Source organism: Erythrolamprus reginae, chromosome 3 (genome assembly GCF_031021105.1).
Source record: "Erythrolamprus reginae isolate rEryReg1 chromosome 3, rEryReg1.hap1, whole genome shotgun sequence".
Classification (NCBI taxonomy): Eukaryota; Metazoa; Chordata; class Lepidosauria; order Squamata; family Dipsadidae; genus Erythrolamprus; species Erythrolamprus reginae.
In genome coordinates this window covers 148743545-148766197 of record NC_091952.1, presented here as the reverse complement: position 1 = coordinate 148766197, position 22653 = coordinate 148743545, and the positions used below count along the sequence as shown (strand labels likewise).

General features: G+C 42.9%; 1 protein-coding gene across 1 annotated transcript; it reads left to right on the top strand.

Moving 5' to 3' along the window:
* The first annotated feature begins 1119 nt into the window (after positions 1 to 1119).
* NKX2-2 (NK2 homeobox 2) lies at positions 1120 to 3139 on the top strand. Its single transcript, XM_070749061.1, has 2 exons — positions 1120 to 1393; positions 2548 to 3139. Exons 1-2 carry the CDS (start codon positions 1135 to 1137, stop codon positions 3102 to 3104), a joined length of 816 nt encoding a protein of 271 aa, XP_070605162.1. The 5' UTR covers positions 1120 to 1134; the 3' UTR covers positions 3105 to 3139.
* The last annotated feature ends 19514 nt before the right edge of the window (positions 3140 to 22653 follow it).

Genomic DNA, 22653 nt, shown 5'->3' with positions numbered 1-22653 from the left:
GCTAGTTTAGCTTTATTTCGTAGCAAACTGGAATCAATTACTGCCCTGTTTAATTTCTAACCACTCATCCTTAAGCCTCAACCACAATATTGACCTACGAGGTTTACATAAATTGGGCTCTCGCCCATCCCACAACAACATCTTTTGGTAACAATCAAGAATTTGAATGGGTTTCTCATCTGCAGCTCTTCTCTGTCTTTTAGGTGGTAGTTTAGTTCGAGCCATTGCACAATTGTCAATTTTCCAGTTTGCTTGCAAATAAAGGAGCGGGGGGGGGTGATGGGGAGGGGAGGAAGAGCAGTTTATATGTCAGTAATAAAATGGAAAGCGAATGCAAAAATTGCGCTCGAAGTCTGCGTTTGAGAGAGAAAGGGGGGAGGGGATATTTCAGCAGCGATTTGTTAAAACGCATTTTCAAGAGTGTGGACTATCTAGCTCTTTGGATCGCCTTTGTATGTAAATACCGTGTCGAAAAAGGCCCTCCCCGTCTTTGTAATTAATTGACACGTTATACCACTCATCATGCGCTACGGCACCAATGGCGGAGGCTCACCTCCCTCCCCAAAAAACCCCACAATTTCACATCTGCAAACACTGTCTTCATCCACTTGACTCCCAAGACCCGCCCACACGTGGCCAACCTTTTGCGTTTAATGCATTTTCAAACCCCCCCCCTTTTCTCCCTCCTCTCAGCAGGTTCATGTGCGAAGACCAACCTTATATGGACAGCCCGTCTCAGCGATGGCTTGTTTTTTTCAAGGAGGCACCACCAGCGCGCTGGGCTTAAAGCAGACCTTCAAGTAAATGCGTGTTGGCATTTTTCCTGGAGTTACAAAGTCGTGAGGAAGCCCGCGCCGCCAACCGCCCCCTCCCTACCCGGGTTCCCCGGTTCTCCGCTCTCCCAAGCCTGAAGCAGCAGATAGTCTATGCCCAAAGACGGCAGCTGATTTTCGTGATACCCCCCCCTCCACCCCACACCACCATCCCAGCCTTTCCGTTCTTCTTCCACCACCACCCATCCCCCCCTTTCCTCTTCTCTCTCCCACCTACCCTTTCCCCGGTGGATGGTTGGCAACCCAAGAGGATTGACCAACTGGCCCTCCAAAGTTTCCTGCCTGAAACATTGGCCAGAATATGTCTCTAACCAACACAAAGACCGGCTTTTCTGTAAAGGACATCTTGGACTTGCCTGACACCAATGACGAAGACGGATCCATCGCGGAAGGGGGGGAGGAAGAGACGGAGGGCTCGGAGTCCCCCCAAAAGCCGGGCGTTTTGGGGGCCACCGCATTGGACGCTGTTCAGACGCTGCCTTTGAAGAACCCCTTTTATGACAGTACCGATAATCCCTACACGCGCTGGCTCGCCACCACCGAGAGCATCCAGTATTCTTGTAAGTAAGCAAAGTTACACGTTGGGGTTTCCCCCTTATTGTGAGCTTGCTCCCCCCACTCCTCCAACCCCGGACTGGGGGTCACTTTTTCTCCGCCAAATTGGTTGTCTTTTAAAGGTGTGTTTTAAAAAAAAAAAATAAGTAAGTAAACATAAAGGGTTTTCATTTTCTAAAGATGTTAGTAAGATAAATAATAGGGTTGAATCCTTGTTAATTTGGGGGGTTTGAGGGGAGGGGCGAAGAATAGGAACTAAGCTCATCCTAAATAGATTTTTAAACTCCCCTTCAACTCAGCTGCTTCCGCCTCTCTTCCCCGAGTCCTCCTCTCTACTTTTCTAACTTAACAGAGCGTGCTTTGTGGGGAAATTTTGGATGGCCTCGCTTTAGGCGTTTGTAAATCGCCCCAGGCTCCGCTGGATCAAAGGATGGCTTGTTGAATTGTCCTTTAAAAATCAGTCCACGTAGCCCAGAAAGAAGAAATCCATTCTGTTTGTTTTTTTAAGGGAATGGTCCAAAGTCCAAATGCTGTTTTAAGAGAAAGACATTTCAACCTAGGCAAGTTTCTCCTCCGCATAACTCTCGTGCGCAAGAGAACCTTTGGGCGCGCTCGCTGTGATTCAGTTTTTTAAAAAAAATTGCCGTTCCAAGACCGAAACATCCTATATTTACCTTCCCGCAAAATTACTAAAAATTTATGCGCTTTGTTTTTTAATCTCTTTTTTATATTTCTGCGCGCATCTTTTCACGCGCGCTCTATGCGCACCACGCGCATTCCTGGAAAGGAAAAGAAAAAATAAAGCGCGCCATAATCGCAGAAGAGGGAGGGAGGAGGAGTGTGTAAACACGATAAACAAACACCGGAGGTCGATGTTAGTCAAGACGCGCCGTCCAAATATTCCAAAGGAGGCGAGCTTTTCCCCTTCCGCGGCCAAGACGCGCCTTTCCGACCGGGCAGGGACAGAGAGCGTCCGCCCGCTGGCAAAGGGCCCCGGGACTCTTGTCTTATTCTCCTTTTCAGGCCAGCCAAGCAGCGGCGGCGCCTGGCGGGACCCCAGTGGTGGGGAAGTGGAGGGGGGAGTCTGCTGTCCCGCCCGGCCGCCCCCCCTTCCCTTCCCTCCCTTCTGAGTTTTTTTCCTTTGTGGCTTCCCCCCCAGTGCACGGCTTGATGTCCAGCAACTCCCAGCAGGACTCGGCGTCCAAATCCCCGGAGCCCTCGGCGGACGAGTCCCCGGACAACGACAAGGAGCCCTCGAGCAACGGCGATACGGGGAAGAAGCGGAAAAGGCGGGTGCTTTTCTCCAAGGCGCAGACTTACGAGCTGGAGAGGCGCTTCAGGCAGCAGCGGTACCTATCGGCGCCCGAGCGGGAGCACCTGGCCAGCCTGATCCGCCTCACCCCGACGCAGGTGAAGATCTGGTTCCAGAACCACCGCTACAAGATGAAGCGGGCCCGGGCCGAGAAAGGTATGGAAGTGACTCCTCTCCCCTCCCCGCGGCGGGTGGCCGTGCCGGTGCTAGTCAGGGACGGCAAGCCGTGCCACACGCTCAAAGCCCAGGACTTGGCCGCCACCTTCCAGGCGGGCCTCCCCTTCTCGGCCTACAGCGCCCAGTCGCTCCAGCACATGCAGTACAACGCCCAATACAGCTCGGCCGGCACCCCCCAGTACCCGACAGCGCACCACTTGGTACAAGCCCAGCAGTGGACTTGGTGAAGGCTCGGGGGGGCCCAGGACTGGCGGGGGGACCCAGGGCCGGTCCGACTTCAGGGCGGGCGGAGGGCCGGGGTGGAGCTCGGGAGGGGCTCGCTTCTTCCTTCTTCGGGGCGGGGGTCGGTTTCCATTCTTCGGGGGTGTTTTGTGCTCCGTGTTTACAAAGGGGGGGGGATATGCGACGTTGCTACCGGTCTTGTCTACCTACAACGACAGATTTTAAATAATTATAATAAGAATAAAAAAGAATAAAAACGGAACGCTCTCGTGATTTTTTGTGACACGGAAGCCGTGGGCAGTGATAGTCCAAATTACAAGAATTCAGACTTCAAAAAGAAGAAAGAACTTTATTTCTCGAGACGGAAATAAACTTCTGACCAACGATTAAAGATTCGAACTGGCGAGTGTTAAATATGTGATAGGTCATTATGTTTGAGGGAGGGTTTTATTTTGGTTTGTTTGTATTGTTTGTACAAAGCCAAAAGAACAAAACGCACACACCTACTTCACTCGCATGTGTGGTTATGTGTGTGTGTGTGTGTATACACACGTGTTTTTCTGGATACATAAATGCGCGCACGTACACAAGCATGCAACGGTCGTCTTCATAGAAATTTTGCGGAATAGCATATATAAATATATTTTTGCTGATAATGAAAAGGGAGGCTAGATATATTTCAAGCTATTTTCCTCTCATCAGCTAGCCATACACACAAACACAGAAACACACACACATATATAAATTATGTGTGTGTACAATACACATACATACATACATACATACATACATACATACATACATACATACATACGCGCGCGCGCGCACACACACACATACACATTCTTGTAGGTACTTTATTAAATATTTGTTCAGGCTTTTTTAAACGCACGTTAACGACTTTCTCCTTTCGGAAACCAAATAGCGTCTTTTCCCCTTCTTTCCTTGAAACACTTCAATAGTTGGGGTTTGGGCAGGTTTGGCTACAGTGGGGAACTTCATAGGAATTAGGCGCAATTAATTAATCTCTAAAGTTTGGCTCAATCTGGTAACCTCATTGTAAGGAAGACGAAATGCGCCTCTTCAGAGCCTGCCTCGGGATCTAGAAGTCCCGAAACTCGGAATTGTAAAATCCTGCAGGCAGAGCGCGCGCGGCGGGAATTGTGGGGGCGGAGGGCGCTTCCTTCTACCTTGGAGCTGAGCTTTGCCCTGACCCTAAACGCAGACGTCCCTTATCCACCCTACCCGGCAGGAGGCAGGGTCTATTCTTGTCTCCCGCTCCCCCACCACCGACACACACACACACACTTATTCGGGGTTATTTATTTTAAAGTTAATAAACAGATCAGCCTCGGCCTAAAGGAAAGGTCCCGATTCTCAGAAACAATCCCACGCTTTTATTTGTTCGTCGGGTTCGAAATTTGAGACTCGTCATTCTGGAGCTTGTGCCCCGTTTCTAGATGTCGGTGAGGGAAGGCCAAAAATGGCCCAAGAGACTTATGTGTCAGGGCGCTTGGATTTCTTTTGCCGTTTGAACCCCCGCCACACGTCCCCACGCAGGATGAGACATTTTAGGCGACCATTTTCTGCACTTCGATTCGGTCCTCAGCAAGACGGAGCGATGCAAGACCGGCGTTTGATCACAACGGCCAAAGGCGGCCTTTGCAACACTGGATTCTTTCTGAACAACCAGGGGGAGACGTTACAATAGTGCGACGTTTTAAAGGAGTCATTGCTTAGGTCGTCGGCTGCCGGAGGGCGAGAAGGAGCGCCCGGAAAGGCCACTTAACGCAGTTGGAGCCTCTTCGCCCACCGATCAGAGGAGCCGGTGCACCTTTAGCTTGGAAGATGCGGCCGGGACAAGCTCGCCTGTGAACTTTGCCCCGTTGGAGACGATAGCTTTTCCCACGGCTCAGCCAACCGCTGGATCCGCCCGAGAGGCCTTCGGAGCTGGAAAGTGCAGTCTCGGTGGCGTTTGCTGCCAGTCGCTGGCCAGAATTCAAAGCAAACACTGTTGTCTGGCGTGAAGATCTAGGCCGCAGCCCGACTTTATTGGCGCAGAAGGCCTGAGGCGTTAAGGCCAGAATGCAAAAGGGACCTGAATGCCGCGTTGCCTATCCCAGCGTCGGCAGCCAGTTGGGGAACAGGAAGATTGCCTTCCTTCTGCTGGACTCTCTCCCCGAAGAGCCTCCGGGGCTGTTTTCTATCCCAGGGAAGAAGCTTTCGAAAACTCGGCTTAACCTCTCTCTTCAAAGGAGAGGCCGCAACTGCCCTGGAGCCTTTGCGTGAGGCGGAAACAGAAACCTAAATGGCTCCTTAGCTGGGGTAACTCATTGCAGGCCCTTGCTTTTTATTATTATGTATTCATTTTGGAGTTGCTCAAGTTTGCACCACTCGGCGCAAACACCAAGGCCTACTGGCGGCGGCCCGCCCCACCTCAGGAACGCTACCGCGGGGCTGGGTTTTTTACCCGCCCCGGCTTCTCCCCGAGGGGCGGGGAGACCCTCCCGCTTGAATTCCCGCTAAGTCTATCAAGCTGGAGGACTGTTGTGTGGCCCTAACGCCCCCTTCCCCGCGGCCTTGCACTTCACACGCTGGGGACGGCGCGGGAGTCGGGGGGAGTCTATCTTTGCACTATATACAGCGCCCGTCACAAAACAGCACAATGGGGAAGGCTGGGCCTTGGGGATGTTAGAGGCGTGCATATTAAGTTGAGAGGAGGAGAGAAAGAGCCGCAGGATGCAAGAGAGACACAGAGAGACTCCCAACCCCTCTGCCTCGCCTTCCTTTTTCTTGGCCCTTTTTTAAAAAAAATGACAATCGACGATTGGGGCATTTGGAAAGAAGCATAGCATTCCCCGAGTCCGAGGGAAGTACCTCAGGTTTTTGTTCCGCCTGTCAGTTGGTGCCATTGTGAGCCGCGTTGTACAGGCGGTCTTCCATATGGACAGCTGGGCCGGGAGAGGGCAGAAAGAGACGCTCACAAAACCCAAATTGTATCCGCTTTTCAAAACGAGCATTGTTGTCTGTGAAAGGAAGACGAATTAAAAATTCGTGCTATATCTATTCGCTGGGAGGTTGGGTAGGGGAGAGAAGAAAAGGCAGGGAAGAATCTCTTTTCTCCTTTAAGAAAGCAAACAAGGCCCCTTTTTCTCCAGAGTCCCTGAAAATGCGCGTGTGGTTTTTTCACAGGCGAGTTAGCGGCCTGCATTTCTGCAGAAACTAAAATAAGACCTCGGCCATAGTAGTCAATGTTTTTTTTAAAGCCCATGGCTGCACTCCCCCTTGTCTTTCACAGGTCTTGGTTATTGCTAGCCGGTGTGTCTTACTCTAAAGATTTAGTTGTGCGGGACAAAAGAGAAAGGTCATTAGTGCTGTGTAACGTGGCCCCTGACTCTGGAGGTAAATTGGAGATTGATACCTATTTCCCACACACACACCTCCCGCAAACAAACAAAAAATCAGAATCCTCCAAAACATTTCAGGAGGATGCTACAAAGTTACTGGATTTATGGGCACAGAGTAATCAAGTAATTGGACGGATTAGCCCGCCTTTCAGTCTGTCCTATTCACAAAGCCTGGCCTCGCAGAGTGGCTAGTTTTGGACACCCTCTTCAACCATGACCCTTCGATTTACCTGGCACAAAAAACACTAAAATAAGACAGAGTTATTAATATTCACCCACTTACTGGTCTCTGCCTGACTTCTACCTCACTCTCTGGGCGCAGTGTTTCCCAACCTTGGCAACTTGAAGATATCTGGACTTCAACTCCCAGAATTCCCCAGCCAGCATTCACTGGCTAGGGAATTCTGGGAGTTGAAGTCCAGACATCTTCAAGTTGCCAAGGTTGGGAAACACTACTCTAGGGGAGGCCTGGTGTTTCTCAAGGCAATCTCTCATTCATATACCTGCAGGTGACCCTGAAAACATGAAAGCCGTGCGCTTCTATTCATGGGACAAAATTCCCATAGACAGCAAGACTATCCAACCCCAACTCCTGCCATTCCGAGCCAGCTTGGCTATAGCTTGAATAGGGGAGTCGTCTTTCCACAAGTCTGCAGAACCCAGGCAAAAGGAGGAGGAGGAGGAGGATGAACACTCAGTGTATTAGCCCTAAACCCAGCCACTAGAAATAAAGTCCCACTGTATAGGCCTTATTGTCCGGTGCACCTGCCTTGAAGTGAACCATTCCGGTTAATTAAAATGAATAATAAGCAGAAATGAGGAGATCCCAGTTCACACCCCAAGTGACAGGCAAATTCTATCCGGTTAGCCTACCTCACTCACAATTACAAAGCTCAAGCGGAGCTACCAACTCAGTAGCCCGCTTTTAAAAGGAATTAAGGGGGGGGGAATATAAACGTAGTAACTAGATGCTTAACTTTCGAAGAGAAATTAGGAGAACCCACAAGGAGAAGCACAGTAACAGTCACATATGTGCAAATGATGGGTTTGGCGAGCCTCTTTCCTTTGCGGAATCCAGCAGAATCAGACAGACCCCAGCGGCCTGAGAAACCAGCAGTGTGCTGGAGGCAGGCAAGGCCAGGCGGCAAGGCCTATTTGTCTTGGAGCTGGTGCCCAGAAGCGCCAGCGAACGCGTGGCTCCATTTGCCAGTTTGTGCCTTATTGACTGGTGGGCAATAAATCCGGAGGGGGGGTGGGATCAGGTGAAAGGCGCTATTCAGGGGCAATGGTAGCAAAGAGGGCGAGCTCTTCCATAAACAGCAGGCCTGGCCCTGAATCTGGGGGGGCAGGGCGCCCCTCTTCATTTCCCCTCTTGAGGCATGCTGCTGACACCTCTCCTTGCCGCTCACCTCGCCTTCCATCACCCCTGGCTGGCGTGGCTTTATTTATCCAGCAGAGCTAACTGATAATGAGGGCGTTTGTGTTGAAAAACAAAATCTCTAAGCTCGGGAAATAAACGACCTATTGACTGTTGGGCTTAGTTTCGACCTGGCGTGAGAGTCATTTATTTATTTTATTTTAAAAGGAGTCTGTTTAAGAGCCTTAGTGGTCAATGGAAAGCTAATCCAGTATTTACCGGGGAAAAGACGCCCCTAGCGCTGTTATGGGCGGGAGGAAGCCTTGGGGGGACCGGTGGAGGGTGGCGGGCAGGCGAGCTCCAGCCTGGGTACCGGCCCGCAACTTAGCGGCCTCCCCTGCCCCTCGGGAGCCTCCGCAGCTCCCCCCCCCCCGCGCCGCCCCGGTGGTTTCCTGCGCTTTGCCCAGCACCGGCAGCGCCCACGCGGAGCGATGTAGTAGCAGATACTCGTGAAGTGCTGGTGTGTATTAGATATTGTATTGAGCAATATTTCAGGAAATATGTACTTGTGGCGTCCTAAGAGCGACACTCTTGCTCTGTCGATAAATCAACCCGCTTTATCTTAACATCTGCAAATAAACTCTCTCTGATCTCCCCTATCAAAAGAAAACAATTTAGTTTTATTGCTTCATTTCTCTCTCCCTCCCTCCCTTCCTCTTGGAAGCTTCGATTATAAGCGCTGTTATTAATAAAGCGAGCGAGGCGAGCCTTAATCGCCTACAATCGGTAGGGGAGGGGCGGCGGAAGAGAGAAGCCACCGTCAGACTCCCGCCAGAGACTCTCTGTCGCCACAAGGGGGCACTCGAGACTTTCCTTTGAGGCACTAGCGATCCTTTTTCAGGGAAAGACTTTCACCAGCCTACAACACTTTCCTGCTTGGCTTGGTTTGGTTTTGGCGCTCAGCCAAGGTTCTCTAGGGGCTGTCCAGATCCAAAACCAACCTCTGCTAATCAGATCCCCCCCCCCTCTGTGTCTTTCCCACTCCCAATCACACGCAAGAAAGAGCAAATCAGAAACACTGAAGTTGAATCCATTGACATAGACTGTACAAAATATATCTGTAATAGAGTTGTCAGAGCCTGGAACGCCCTACTTGATTCAGTTGTCACAACTACAATTTTTTTACAGTTTCAGTCACAAATTGACTTCTGTGGACCTTTCTTCATACTTAAGTGGTCAGTAGAGGGGTGTGTGCATAAGTGCACTAACATGCTTCCTTGTCATTGTATTTTATTCTTTTATTCTTGTTCTCGTTTTTGTTTGACAAATTCCAATAAACAAACAAACATAGCCATTCGATGGATCCATGAACCAGCCATCTGACCACCAGACAAAGCAGGAACCAATCTGCTTTTAAGGAAAAGGGCCAAGGATGGAAAAACAGTGAATATCGTTTTGGAGGATTACAAAGATAAGAATATTTTGTTGGTAATGAGGCAGTCAGGGGTTTATTTTGGTTGCCTCTTTCATTGCTTAGAACCACAGATGACTGAAAAGCACAGTGTCTGCCTGTGTTAATATACTCCCAAGGTGTTGAGTCATTTGATGGAGCAGGTAAAATTGCCCTTGATGAAATATTTACCTCATGTTTGTCCTTCTTCCAGTGGCTGTGATACAAACAAACTAACATTGATTTTGGCATGAGATTTATCCCTGGAATAAATCTAATCTCATTTTTAAAGGTGGTTTTGGGATTGTAGTTGTAGTTCCAACAAGTGTGATCTGCTACAGAATATTGTGAATTAAAGCATTCCCCTTTTCCAATGTGTTTCACTCAATTCCTTACCCATTTTTCCATTCCTTTCTTGAATAATCTGAATGCTGTTTTACTGATACTGCCAGTTCTGAACGCTTTTTTGAGAGCAAATGTTTCCCTTTCCATTCTTTAGCTAACATTTTTTTGTATTCTGACAAATCTTTAGTTTCTCCTGAGTTGGCTGTTACCACGGATTGGGCTCTTTGGAGATATCAGGAGTTCTACTTTGTAAGGTTACCGTAATTATTACTATGATGATAGATATGAGGTGTAGAACATACAGTGCAAGTATAATACCTGGAATAGAAAAATACTCTGTTTTCCATCACATTTACTTTGTGAAATATAGTGACTTATCTTGTTCTATGCCATTTCTTTCTAGATGTGAATGGCTGAATACAAGGCTTAGATTTGGGGCTTCCTTTCTGTCACAGCAATTATTTACTATTACTATTACTAACCATGAGGGGGCACTACTGGATAAGAAGAGATGCTAAAAAGCAATATAAAATTTAAGACAATTTAATGCAACAAAATGCAGTTCTGTCTCTTGATATCATTTACATTGAAATCTGACTGTTTTCCAAAACATTTTCCTCTCTCTCATCGTTTTTGTTGCTCTTCTCAATTTTCAGAGTGTATCTCAAAAAACACAAATTGGAATGGGGTAATGGAAGTTAGGGCACCCGTTGACTTAATCAAACATATGCTTCGAGATTAATATGATTACAGAACATGCTTGATTAGCACAATTAATTTTGTAATACTACAGCACAATTATTTAACCATAATTTTTTTATTACCTGCCAGAACATCCAAACCTGAAATTCAATTATATATTTTTATTAAATTTTATTACAACAAACAAAAAAAACTTAAAGAAAAAATGCCCAACACCAATAAGCGCTCAAGCAGTAGTGGTATTAGGGTGGAAGGATAGCAATAAATGGACAATCCAGAATTGGTACTGGTACATGGTGGACCACATCCACTTCGAAATTATGGAAATAAGATTAAACCATTTTGATGAAAACAAATTGGAGAAGCTGATGGTACGGTGGAATAAGGTGAAAAATTATATCTTAAGTAGAATTTATGACGACAATGTGAAAAATAAATTCCAATCACTTTTTGTATGTAAAGAAATGTAAACCAGAGCCAAGGAAGAAATTGAAACTTATTGCAAATAATTTAACCCCCTAAATGGTGGTGGGGTTTTATTGGTGCCAAACCTGAAATTCAAAGATCTTAGAAGGACCCTGTGATTTCCCAAAGTCAGTTTATAAAGTTGAAAGAAACCTTATACATAATTGAATTTTTATTAGTCTTACTTATATGCCACCCAACTATTAAAGGACTCTGAGAATATATTCCTTACACCCTATGTGGGATATATAATGCAGAGTGTAGCTCCCACATTTCCCACTCACTGTTCCCCATAGCTCTATAGGTACTGCTTACAGTCATCTAGTGACACTTGCCTTCTGGCATCTTGTACCTCAGAAGTCTCTCCTAATATTTAGCCAACCTTGTGTTCTCTGCACATCCATCTATTAATTTCAATTCTGCTTTGTAGAGGAACAGAACAACTCCTCCGCATGTCTCATAAACTTCCAGATAATTGAATACTGTTGCCATGCTGCCCCTTAATCTTTTCCCCTTTATTTCAACAGATCCTTATTAAACTTTGTTTATCTTGATCATATCATATCTTGCCAATATGATGCATCCAGTAATTGAGATGTAGTCAGACAAATACAAAACAGATTTTAATTACTTGTTACAAGTAAGAAGAAATGTTTTCCTTAAAATAACAATCTGTATTTTATTTAAGAATTAATTTATTTATATGGATATGCCTCAATGAATGTTTTTTGGCTGTCTTGAGCAGCCAACCTGCCTGCCTGCCTTTCTCCTCCACTTTTTGAGTAAAGGACATAAAAGACAGCCCTTCCCAGTAAAAGATGAACTATGGATACTTATCTCCAGAGAAAAACACAAATATGTCAAAATGCCAACATTATGTCAAATGATTATGCCAAGACAGAAATCCAATGTCCTGATGTCTAATATAAATTGCATTTGCATTATGACACATATTTTGTTTCTGTTTTCACCCATAGAAGCTTCTGATATGACCCCAGTTAAAAATACTGGATATAGGAGATGGCTATACATTAAGTTTTTCCTGCAAAACTATCTCAGCAGATAGATACCAAAACATCAGGCAAGGATGGAAACAAAATTGAATTCTAGATGCAAACTTTTAAAAGGAAAGGTTGTGTGCCTCTTGCCTTTGAAAAGGTCAGATCATCACAAATACAAGTGTATACACATGCACAGTCTGTAAGGAGGTTACTTCTTGAATGCTAGTTCTTCATGGAATAAAGGGCTACATGTTTCAGATCACATGTAATTATTCTTCAAGGGCACTTAAACATCTGCGCTATTCATTTGTTCCAGACTTCATTCATAAGCAGTTAACCAATGCAAACCTTCAGAAGTACATTTTGAGACGTCCATTAGGATTCGTTTGCTGGGACATTTGTAAATGACTGCAGCCTAAGTCCTTTTACTAATATTCATATATTTCAGTGAAAATAAAATAGGTGACCAAATGGTATTTTTAATATTACTGCAGTTACAATGTATTAACATATAATCACACTTGTACTGTTTGGTTTGGTTTATTTTTCTTTTTTGCTTTAGCTTTGTTTTGATCTTCAGTATACTCAAGTATGAATCTTTAGGACAGGTGACAGTCATGTTCTTGTAACCACATTTATTCTTCAGCCCACTCAATGACAGCTGAGATCAATTGTGGCATTGTGATGGAGCCAAGAGATACTGCAGGTTTTAATTGTCTAGAAGAGTTTTCTAACTCACCCACTAAGAGGTGTGGATTTCAACTCTCAGAATTTCCCAACTAGAATGCTGGCTGGGGAATTCTGGGAGTTAAAGTCCACAGCTTTGAAAGTGACTGAAGTTAAGAAATACTAGTCCAGAAACATACATATCACAGATATAAATAGGATATGGGTGAGTCTCTTGGAGCAGGTGCAAAATTAACAGGCCTAACGTTTTTAGAAGCATTTCAGAAGGCCATTTTGTGCAGGCTTTAACTGTGACTTGTTGTTTTATTGTACCATACCATATTGTTTTATGGTATGACTGGCCTCCCCTCCTAAATTCTTCAAAGATATTGTGAAAAAGTCATTAGAGATGGGCCATAGATACACAAAACAGTTTTGTTCATATTGTACATTATCTTTCCATCTCCTTACCTACATAATAAATTACACACAGTACTTATATATTTGAGGGCTTTCAAGTAACACCTCATGACCCACCCCTTATTTATCATAAGCATAAAAAGTTATGAGAATTGTATAAATATATATACAAGAAAAAAAGTTTCACTGTAGGTTGTATTTCAACACAGGATACCTTTTATATATATAAAAATGATATTTAGTATTTTATAATTCTATAGAAATTTGTGGTGGTTCCGCCAGTTAAGATTTGCACAATTTTCATAAACAGAAAAAAGAACTGATGTGATAGATTGGTGTCTTTTCTAGACACAGCACAAGAGTGAAGACACTGAACGAATGCGCACTAGTCCGTGGCTATATCCATTCCTATTCCATCAAGAATATCACTGCTTTTTAGTACGTTAAAACTGTCTCTCCTGGATGGGGTTTTCTAGAACAAACGTTGGGGAATGTGCCGTAGATATTATTCAACCAACTTTGCAAAATTCACCTCTAAAATTTATTTTTTTCATCAAATGTGTTTTCTCAGTGTCCTGTAGAACAGTGTTTCCCAACTTTGGCAACTTGAAGATATCTGGACTTCAACTCCCAGAATTCCCCAGCCAGCATTCGCTGGCTGGGGAATTCTGGGAGTTGAAGTCCAAATATCTTCAAGTTGCCAAGGTTGGGAAACACTGCTGTAGAAGAAAGCCTTCCCCTTTTATTTATTCTATTTTTTTATTTTTTTTATTTATTATTTATTCTAATCACTGCCTAGTGGGAAAAAACACCTATTAATCACCCCAAATCTCTCCATCTTTCCCTTTTCACTGGTGAAAGAACTTTGGGAATTACCTCGATAGAAGGTTTGGGGAACCATTCCTTTAACCTTTCTGCACCCCTTCTTTTCTACTGCAAATGCCATATATAAAGGTATGCAAGTTTTAAATATGGCAGAGTCCCTTTGTGCTTATCTGTGGCCATACAATAGACTTAACTTGATTTGATCTGCTTTCAGAGGCTCTGGCATTGATCCTAAAATCTCTCCCTTCCCCTGAGGCTCCCACAGACAGGTGGGTTTAAAAGTAGGAAAAGAGGTCTGCCTGTTTTATGCAATCACCACCAGAGCCTATTTAGCATGTAACAATATCAACCCTTTCTGTGGGTTTTTTTTTTTCAAAATGCCAATTTGACATTTACTAAATCTCAAGCCATTATAAGATGATGAATATTTCAGGCCTTGAAAGAGAGAATTTCTCATTCACAATCTGAATCTGAAGTTTATGTCTTATGTACTGCATTCAATATTCCATTTGGGGAAAGTAGATGTTTTAAGTATTTAAGAATCATCTCTAACTGGAGTGGATTATTATTAGACTGCACCAGTGTGTGGATTACCCCCCAAAAAAGATATCAAACAAATAGTTTTTTTTTCTCTAGCCGCTTCTTCCAAGAATGTCAAATCTATGGCTGCAGACCTACTTGAGTAATATACAACAACCTTCCAGAATGCAGAGTTTATATTTTTATATAACCTTTTAAGCCATTGAAATATTTGATAGCTTTCATAGACTTCTTGACCAAAAGCATAACTGGGGGAGGTTGTGAAAATAGCATGCTCCTTTTTGCAAGCAATTACAATTGCAGTGAATAATGTATTTGGGTAGTTTACTCCTTTTTGTTCAGGGATTATTTTTTGTGGAAACTTAAGGTCATTCATGTTACACGGAGAAAAATGCATAATTGAAGCGTTGTACAATTCATTTCATAATGCACTAGTATCATCATAATTTGATATAGTAGTATCTCACATTCTATTATATTACTGAGTATACAGTATATCAGTAATATAATGGAACAAAAATACATTATACAGTATTTCTAGAACAAAAATGAATTAAAAAATAATGGACAGGCAATAATTCATCATAATTTAGTTTACACTAAAAGTGGGAGAATTAGCCAAGATCTTATTTGTAATTGCAATTTAATCCAAATAGTTGATTTAATTCTATTTGTTTTTGTTTTTCTATGAGGATTCTGTTCAAGCCATTAAAAATATGTGAGTGCATTGAATAGTTAAATTTGAAACCACCTTATTTATGCATTAATGTGAAAACAAGGACATTCTTTATTTACAGTTTCTACCTTGAGCATGGACTCAAAGTGGATGGAAAATCACAGAGACTCCATACTACTTAGGCTTACTCTGATATATTCCTTTTAGCGAGTTAAAGGCTTTTTCTTTTGTGTTTCAGCAGAATGACAGTAACTGGAACATTTTTGGAATAAATGGTGTATTATGTTTTCAGATTAACTTTATGCATGCAGAATTGCTGAAGATGCATAGTGTCAACAAGAGTGAGAAAAATGCACACATTCATAACCCTCTATTTAAAATACATCCTTTTTGTATGTTGAAAAAGTTTTGATTTTAATTCTACAGTAATGTTCACCATTTCTAAAACCATGCCACGCTTCATTGCAGGTTTGCCTATCTTTTCTCATATCTTTCTTCTTTCCTTTGCCTTTTCAATATGGAAAGACTATTTGGAAATGAGTCACGTAGCCCTCTCACAAAGAGGGCCATGTCAAACAGGTGTGCAAGTTGTGTGCTTCACAAAAGCACCATGCCAGCCATGACTGATGTGCGTGTATGTCAAATGATGGGGATGGTTGTAGCCCAGTGCTACATTGCAAGGCACTGGATTGTGGATTACCTCTTTGTTTGATTCTCTATTCTACTATAAAAGAAAAAGGAGAACAAAGTGCTGGGAAGCTGCAGATACCTTATGACATGGTTTGATAATGTGGTGACAAAAATCAATTTGCAGAAAGGCATCTCACCAGTAAGCAGTGGTCCTGGATCCTATTTTTTAATTTAAATGATAATGAACATCAACAAGAAATATTAAACCTTAGGCAAAGCACAAACACCCCTACCATATGTAGCTGAGGGATTGCATTAAGACCCTAGGTTAAGACAGTATATCTGTAAATGTATCCTGAACACAAACATTTTTTTGATCCTCTTGATACAATTAGCAATAACGGTTTGGCCATGTAGGATACCCCCCCACACACACACAAATGATGGTGCTCTTTGAATTATGTACTAGTAATAACTCAGCTGGGTATCTATCCTTCCTACCACAAAGGTTAGTCATATTAGATTTGGCTTCAATTACCTACCAATGAAAAAAGCTTGCAAAAGACTACAGATAATCCTTGAGTTCTTGCAAATTTATAGCAGCACTGAAAAAAGTGACCCACCAATTTTCACATGTATAACCATTGTAGCATCTCCATGTCATGTGATCAAACTTTGGGTGCTTGGGAACTGTCATGCATTTACAATGGCTGTAGCATCTCAGGGTCCTCGGCTTGTCATTTGCAACCTCCCAGAGAGTTTCTGACAAGCAAAATCAATGGGGGAAGCGATCATATGACCCACTTAACAATTGCAGTGATTTCTTAACACTAGGATAAAAAGATAATAAAATGGGTCATGGTCCAATTAACAACTGCCTTGCTTAGCAACTGAAATTTGGAAGTATATGGTCATAAGTCAGGGACTAGTGCACACATCTGACAGATGAGTCCATCATCTCTAGAGGTCAGCAGAATCTTGAGAAATGGTGTGGGTAGAACGGTAGCATTTCCCAAAATATGAACCAGGAACTGATATCTCCCTTCACCCTACAAAATTAGCAGGATTCAGTGAAGAATCCACTCTGAATTCTTTACTGAAGCCTCCTAATTTTGTAGGGTGAAAGGAGCCCCTGAAATCCTCCTTTTCAAAGCTCAAACAACTTCACAACTAGTCAGGAACCAAAACAATATTTTGCCTTTCTAAACATATGTAGTTCCAATCCTCACCTCTGTATTTTCACTTCTGTCTTGACATGAACCAAGACATACATTGAAAGGCCAGAAACAGTACATCCCAAAGTAAAGAAACTCCTATCGGCCTTTGGGAAGCATATTGAGGCCACCTACTTCTCTTTTAAGACAACTTTTAAGCAGCTTTAAGATGCATCTCATTTTAGAGCCTACAACTTATGTCTGTTAAATGTCTGTAAAACATTTGCTGTAAACATCTATAAGATGTAAAGATGTATAAAATGTCTCCTTTTGCCTTTTAAAAAAATGAAAACAAGGGGGATCCAATTTTTGATCTCACTCAATTTTGAATATTATAAGAATTGCTATTGGACTCTGGTTTTTAATTTCCATCCCTTGAGATGTATAAAAGAATGTGAGGTAAACTTCACCACAAAGCATGTTCCTCTACTTCAGAAGTCTCCAAACTTGGTAACTATTTAAGACATGTGGACTTCAACTCCCAGAATTCTCCAGCCAGCTATGAGTTGAAGTCTACAAGTATTAAAGTTGTCAGGTTTGGGGACCCCTTCTCTAGTAGTCCATTCCTTTAATTGGTAGCTAACTCGCTGAAAGAAAACAGAGAACAAATACAAACTCTACACCTATCAGTACATGTAACAATAGCTGGATCCCCTTGGATGTGAATACTGGAAATGCAGTATTTTGAGTTGACTACCTCAAAATCCAGAAAGGCATAAGAACTGAAATACTGTAGTTACATTGAACATCAACAGAAACAATACCAGAAATATCTGAATTAGTTACATGAGGCTTCTGTCTCCTGGTGGTTCCACTATAAACACTCTTTATACCAATTCCTCTGGATAACTCATCATAATCCTGGATGCAGATATTTTCATATTCATACAGGTTTACCTAAGGAACACACTGCAAAGGATTCTTCTCAGATTTAAGAAACCTTATATTTTATTTATTTTGCTTATTTTTGGTTTTTACACAAATACAAAAGACTAAAACGAATATTGTTCACATTTGTCATTTACAGATCATAAGCCATTTTAATTATGACAACAGTGATAGTGCTTTATCTCATTAAGACAAGAATGTGATGCCAATCTCCTAAACACTGTGTTTTGTGTCCCTTCAATGCTTGTCTAGTAGAAACTGGAAGAGGCTTCTGCAGGTGAGTTGCCGGTGTGCACCAACCTTTTTCACTGCTTTCAGTAGCTGACCAGAAATGTCATCTTCTAGCCCTCTGGAGCTACTCCTCAAAGAGGTCTTCTAAGCAAGGCAAGCAGAGCAACTTCCCTGTTTCAAGATTGTTTCACAGATCTAAATTGATTCAATCAAATCATTTTTGAATCTAACCACCCCACCAATCCTAATAGTGTAGTTCTTAACATCTGTCCTAAGCAGAGAGTTCCACTTGGTTTTGCCTTGCACTCACTCAGTTCTCAAAACAAGGCTATCAATGCAGCAGGTGATTTTGTTTATCAATTAGCTTCTTGAAGAGATGCTAAAAGGAGATGATTGATTCCAGATGATCCAACTGGCTTCTGTGCCTAAGGGAAGATAAGAATTGGGATCCCCCCATTCCTATGCAACAGTACGCCCCATTGGCTCTCTTGCACAAACCTATGAAATAAATTAAAAGTTGAGATGATCTTGTATGACTTCCATTTTTAGACTGTCATTGATATTACTTTTCTCTCCCGAGTTAACTTTTCATTCCCCTGAATAATGTGAATATAGGGAAATCTACCAAATTTCAATTTACGATAATAGGCTCCTCAAGGAATGGATCAATTTTCTGCACCAATTAATGTCATCTAGTTTATAGTTTTATTAGGCAAACAATGTAAATATCAAAATTTCAACCATGTGGATAATGATATTGTATGTACATGATAAAATGGATGCAAATGATGTATTTGATGTCATTTCTGTCATGATGTCATTACACAAAGGACATAAACTATGGTCATCGCATCATGTTGCCATCACGTGACGTTTTGTGACATTATTTGCGGAGTTGGGGTAGGTGTGACCGGAGGGTGATGCCTCCTGCTCATGGGCTGCCAGTTTGATACCCCTGACACAAACTGTTTCATATCAAATGAGGTAATTGGTGTAATTATATCATTATACAAATTGCTGCAGGTGAGAACCAACCCAGGTTAACAAACATTCACTAATCATCAACATGCCCTCCCTCCAATTGGTCTATTAAAACAGTTCACTGTACATCAAGAACTTCACACTACAGTGGATTCTGCCCAGCAGCTAAAGGAAAGTTTTCTTCCATATTGAGGAAGCCATCCAATTGGATTCCAGCTTCAATAGCAAGCCAAGGGAAACATACGTTGCTTCAGGATTGGAAATCCAAGGCAATCCAATCATACAGGAGTCTTGAATAGCTGAAGAAAGCATTTGAAATGGAGTCGGAGGGCAGGATGGCTTTTGTCAAGCTTGTTAGCTGTCAGTTGTGGCCTTACCTAACCCAGGACTCTTTGAAAACAGCTACTTCTTACCTTGATGTTAAACATCATCATCATCATCATCATCATCATCATCATCATTATCATTATTTATGCCTGTGAAGATCACCCCAAACCTTCAACCGATGCAACTGTTTCTGTGCACATTTCCACTCATCATATTGTTATGTAACACTGCTGTTACAGCTATACTAAATGGGATGAATTTCCAAGTGTAATTCAAAGTGTGGTGATTATCAATAAAGTCCTATACATCTTGGGACCTGAGAATATTCCATTCCACCTGAACCCATGTGAATGAGGTCCTCCCATATAAAGACATAATCAAGAACTAAAATTAATTTGAGGGAAAACTGCATCATTCTGAATGAGTGCAACCCAAGAAAATTTTATATTCTGCTAGAGAGGCTGAATGGATGGTTTAGTGCAAGATGGGATAGTGTAATAAAGGTGGTCTGTTCAGATGGCCAGAAATGAATGAGAATAGTGATTAGTTAGGGTCTGCTTAGAAAATGGTTTGTTTGCCATAAATAAGTGCTTTAAGTGTATGTCTATTTATACACATAGATAGCAAAGGAATCACTATTAATTTAAAAGCATGACTGGTTTTATTATGAAGATTCAGAAATTGATGGAGGATGTTATCATTCATGGCCTGGGACCAGGTTATCTGAGAGACCACTTCTTGCAGTTTACACCTACCCAACCTACTAGAGTGGGGATGCAGGGAATGTTGTGGGTCCAACAAACATGTCCAGTGAGGTACTAATACTACTCTATAAAGCTTTAGTAAGACCCCACCTAGAATACTGCATCCAGTTTTGGACCCCTCACTACAAAAAAGATGTTGAGACTCTAGAAAAAATGAGGGAGAAGACTAACCAGGATGATTAGGGGACTGGAGATGAACACGTATGAAGAACGCTTACAGGAACTGAGCATGGCTTGTCTAGTGAAGAGAAGGACCAGGGGAGACATGATAGCAGTACAGTGATACCTCATCTTACAAACCCCTCGTCATACAAACTTTTCGAGATACAAACCCGGGGTTTAAGATTTTTTTGCCTCTTCTTACAAACTATTTTCACCTTACAAACCCACCCACTGGGATGACTCACCTCCGGACTGTCGTTGCCAGCGAGGCACCCATTTTTGCACTGCTGGGATTCCCCTGAAGCTCCTCTCCATGGGAAACCCCACCTCCGGACTTCCATTGACAGCGAAGCACTTGTTTTTGCGATGCTGGAATTCCCCTGCTGGGAATTCCCCTGCAGCATTGCAAAAACACAGAAATCCAAAGATGGGGTTCCCTATGGAGGGGAACCTCAAGGGAATCCCAGCAGTGCAAAAACGGGCGCTTTGGCTGGCAAAAGGGGTGGATTTTGGGTTGCACGCATTAATTGCTTTTCCATTGATTCCTATGGGAAACATTGTTTCGTCTTACAAACTTTTCACTTTAAGAACCTTGTCCTGGAACCAATTAAGTTTGTAAGACAAGGTATCACTGTATTACAATATTTGAGGGGATGCCACAGAGTGGAAGGGATCAAGCTATTTTCCAAGGCACCCGAAGGCCAGATAAAGAATAATGGATGGAAACTGACCAAGGAGAGATTCAACCTAGAAATAAGGAGAAATTTTCTGACAGTGAAAACAATCAACTAGTGGAACAGCTTGCCTTCGGAAGTTGTGGGAGCGTCATCACTAGAAGCTTTCAATAAGAGATTGCACTGCCATTTTGTCAGAAATGGTATAGGACAGTGATGGTGAACCTATGGCACGGGTCCACAGGTGGCACACAGAGCCATATCTGCTGGCACCCGAGCTGTTGTCCTACCTCAGTTCCAACATGCGCCAGCCAGCTGATTTTTGGCTGACACTGAGATCCTGAGAGGGCATTTTTGGCTACCAGAGAGCCTCTGGGGGTATGGGGGAGGGTACTTTTACCCTCCCCTGGCCCCAGGAAAGCCTTTGGAGCCTCGGGAGAGTGAAACATGAGCCTTTTGGGCCCACTAAAAGTTTGGAAACAGGCTGTTTCTGACCTCCAGAGAGCCTCCAGGGGGCAGAGGAAGCTGGTTTTGCCCTCCCCATGCACTGAATTATGGGCATGGGCACTCACACATGAGCAATAGCGCACAGACACGCTATTTTGGCGCCCGAGGAAAAAAAGGTTCACCATCACTGGTATAGGGTCTCCTGTTTGGGAGGAGGTGGACTAGATAACCCACAAGGTCCCTTCCAACTCTGTTACTTTGTAATCTAATCTGCATTTTGTTGTTACAATATTTTATCAATCCATGATAAACTTGAAATGATTTCCCTAGATACGAAATTGATATTGAGAATGCAACTTTGTCTGCACAAATATGATCTGTGAATCAATACTGATACTTCAAAAATTAAATCCTAGTGGTATCTGTAGGGGTGGAGTTTAAGCAGGTAAGATAGCAGTCACAGCATCACAATTGAAGCAAAGGTTGTGCCATTGAAGAACAGAGAAAATAATTCAGGCTTCTGTCTCAATGCTGTGACTGTCACTGTATCTGTTTTGACTGCCAATGGCACCAGCTTTTTCAAGCTAAATTATGCAAGCAATGAAAGAATCTGATCTTCACAACAATTTAATTCCTGGGGTGTGTGTATTATCCTCTCCCCCACCCCAGGCATCTCAATAGCAAGCAGAATAAAATATGTTCCGGAAGAGAATGTATCTCAATTGCACAAGCATTCTTCATGCCTACCTCTGCATCCATAGTATTTCATAGTACTTTGAGCCATTAAAAATTATAACACTTGCCTGATAAAGTGCTTTAATTTCGATAGCACTTTCAGAGTCATTCAGCAGTTAATACTCCTCTTCAGATGCCCTTATTGCTTTTACGAGCTCTTTCAGTTTCTCAGTTACCAGGAACTACCTGAAGTACACTTGGTGAGCTTTGGGTTCTTGTCCCTTTCACACTGACGCATGTAATAAGTGCAAAGTAGAGAGAGATGGACACTGCACTTGGAAAAGGTCACGCTGGGACGTATTCATCCTGAGAAGCAGGAGATAAAGGCATCTTTCCCAGTCTGGCCCATTTCTTTCTCTTCCCTATAAAGTAAAAAATTGTAATTTAAATCTTTCTATATCTCTCTTTTTTCTTCATAAGTAATGTTAATCATTGTACTTGGGTGAATTACTCAGTATAAAAAAGTTAATAGCAGTTAATCCATTTTTAGGATAGAAAAAGATAACCTCTCTGCTTTCTTTGAATTGTCCTGCATGTGCAGAGATACCAACTCAATCTGTTTGGTTCACCTAGCAAAGTGAAGGACACTTTCCTGCTTTGCTTTCCTTCCTTGACCTCTCTCTTTTTTTTTTCACACATTTGCAATT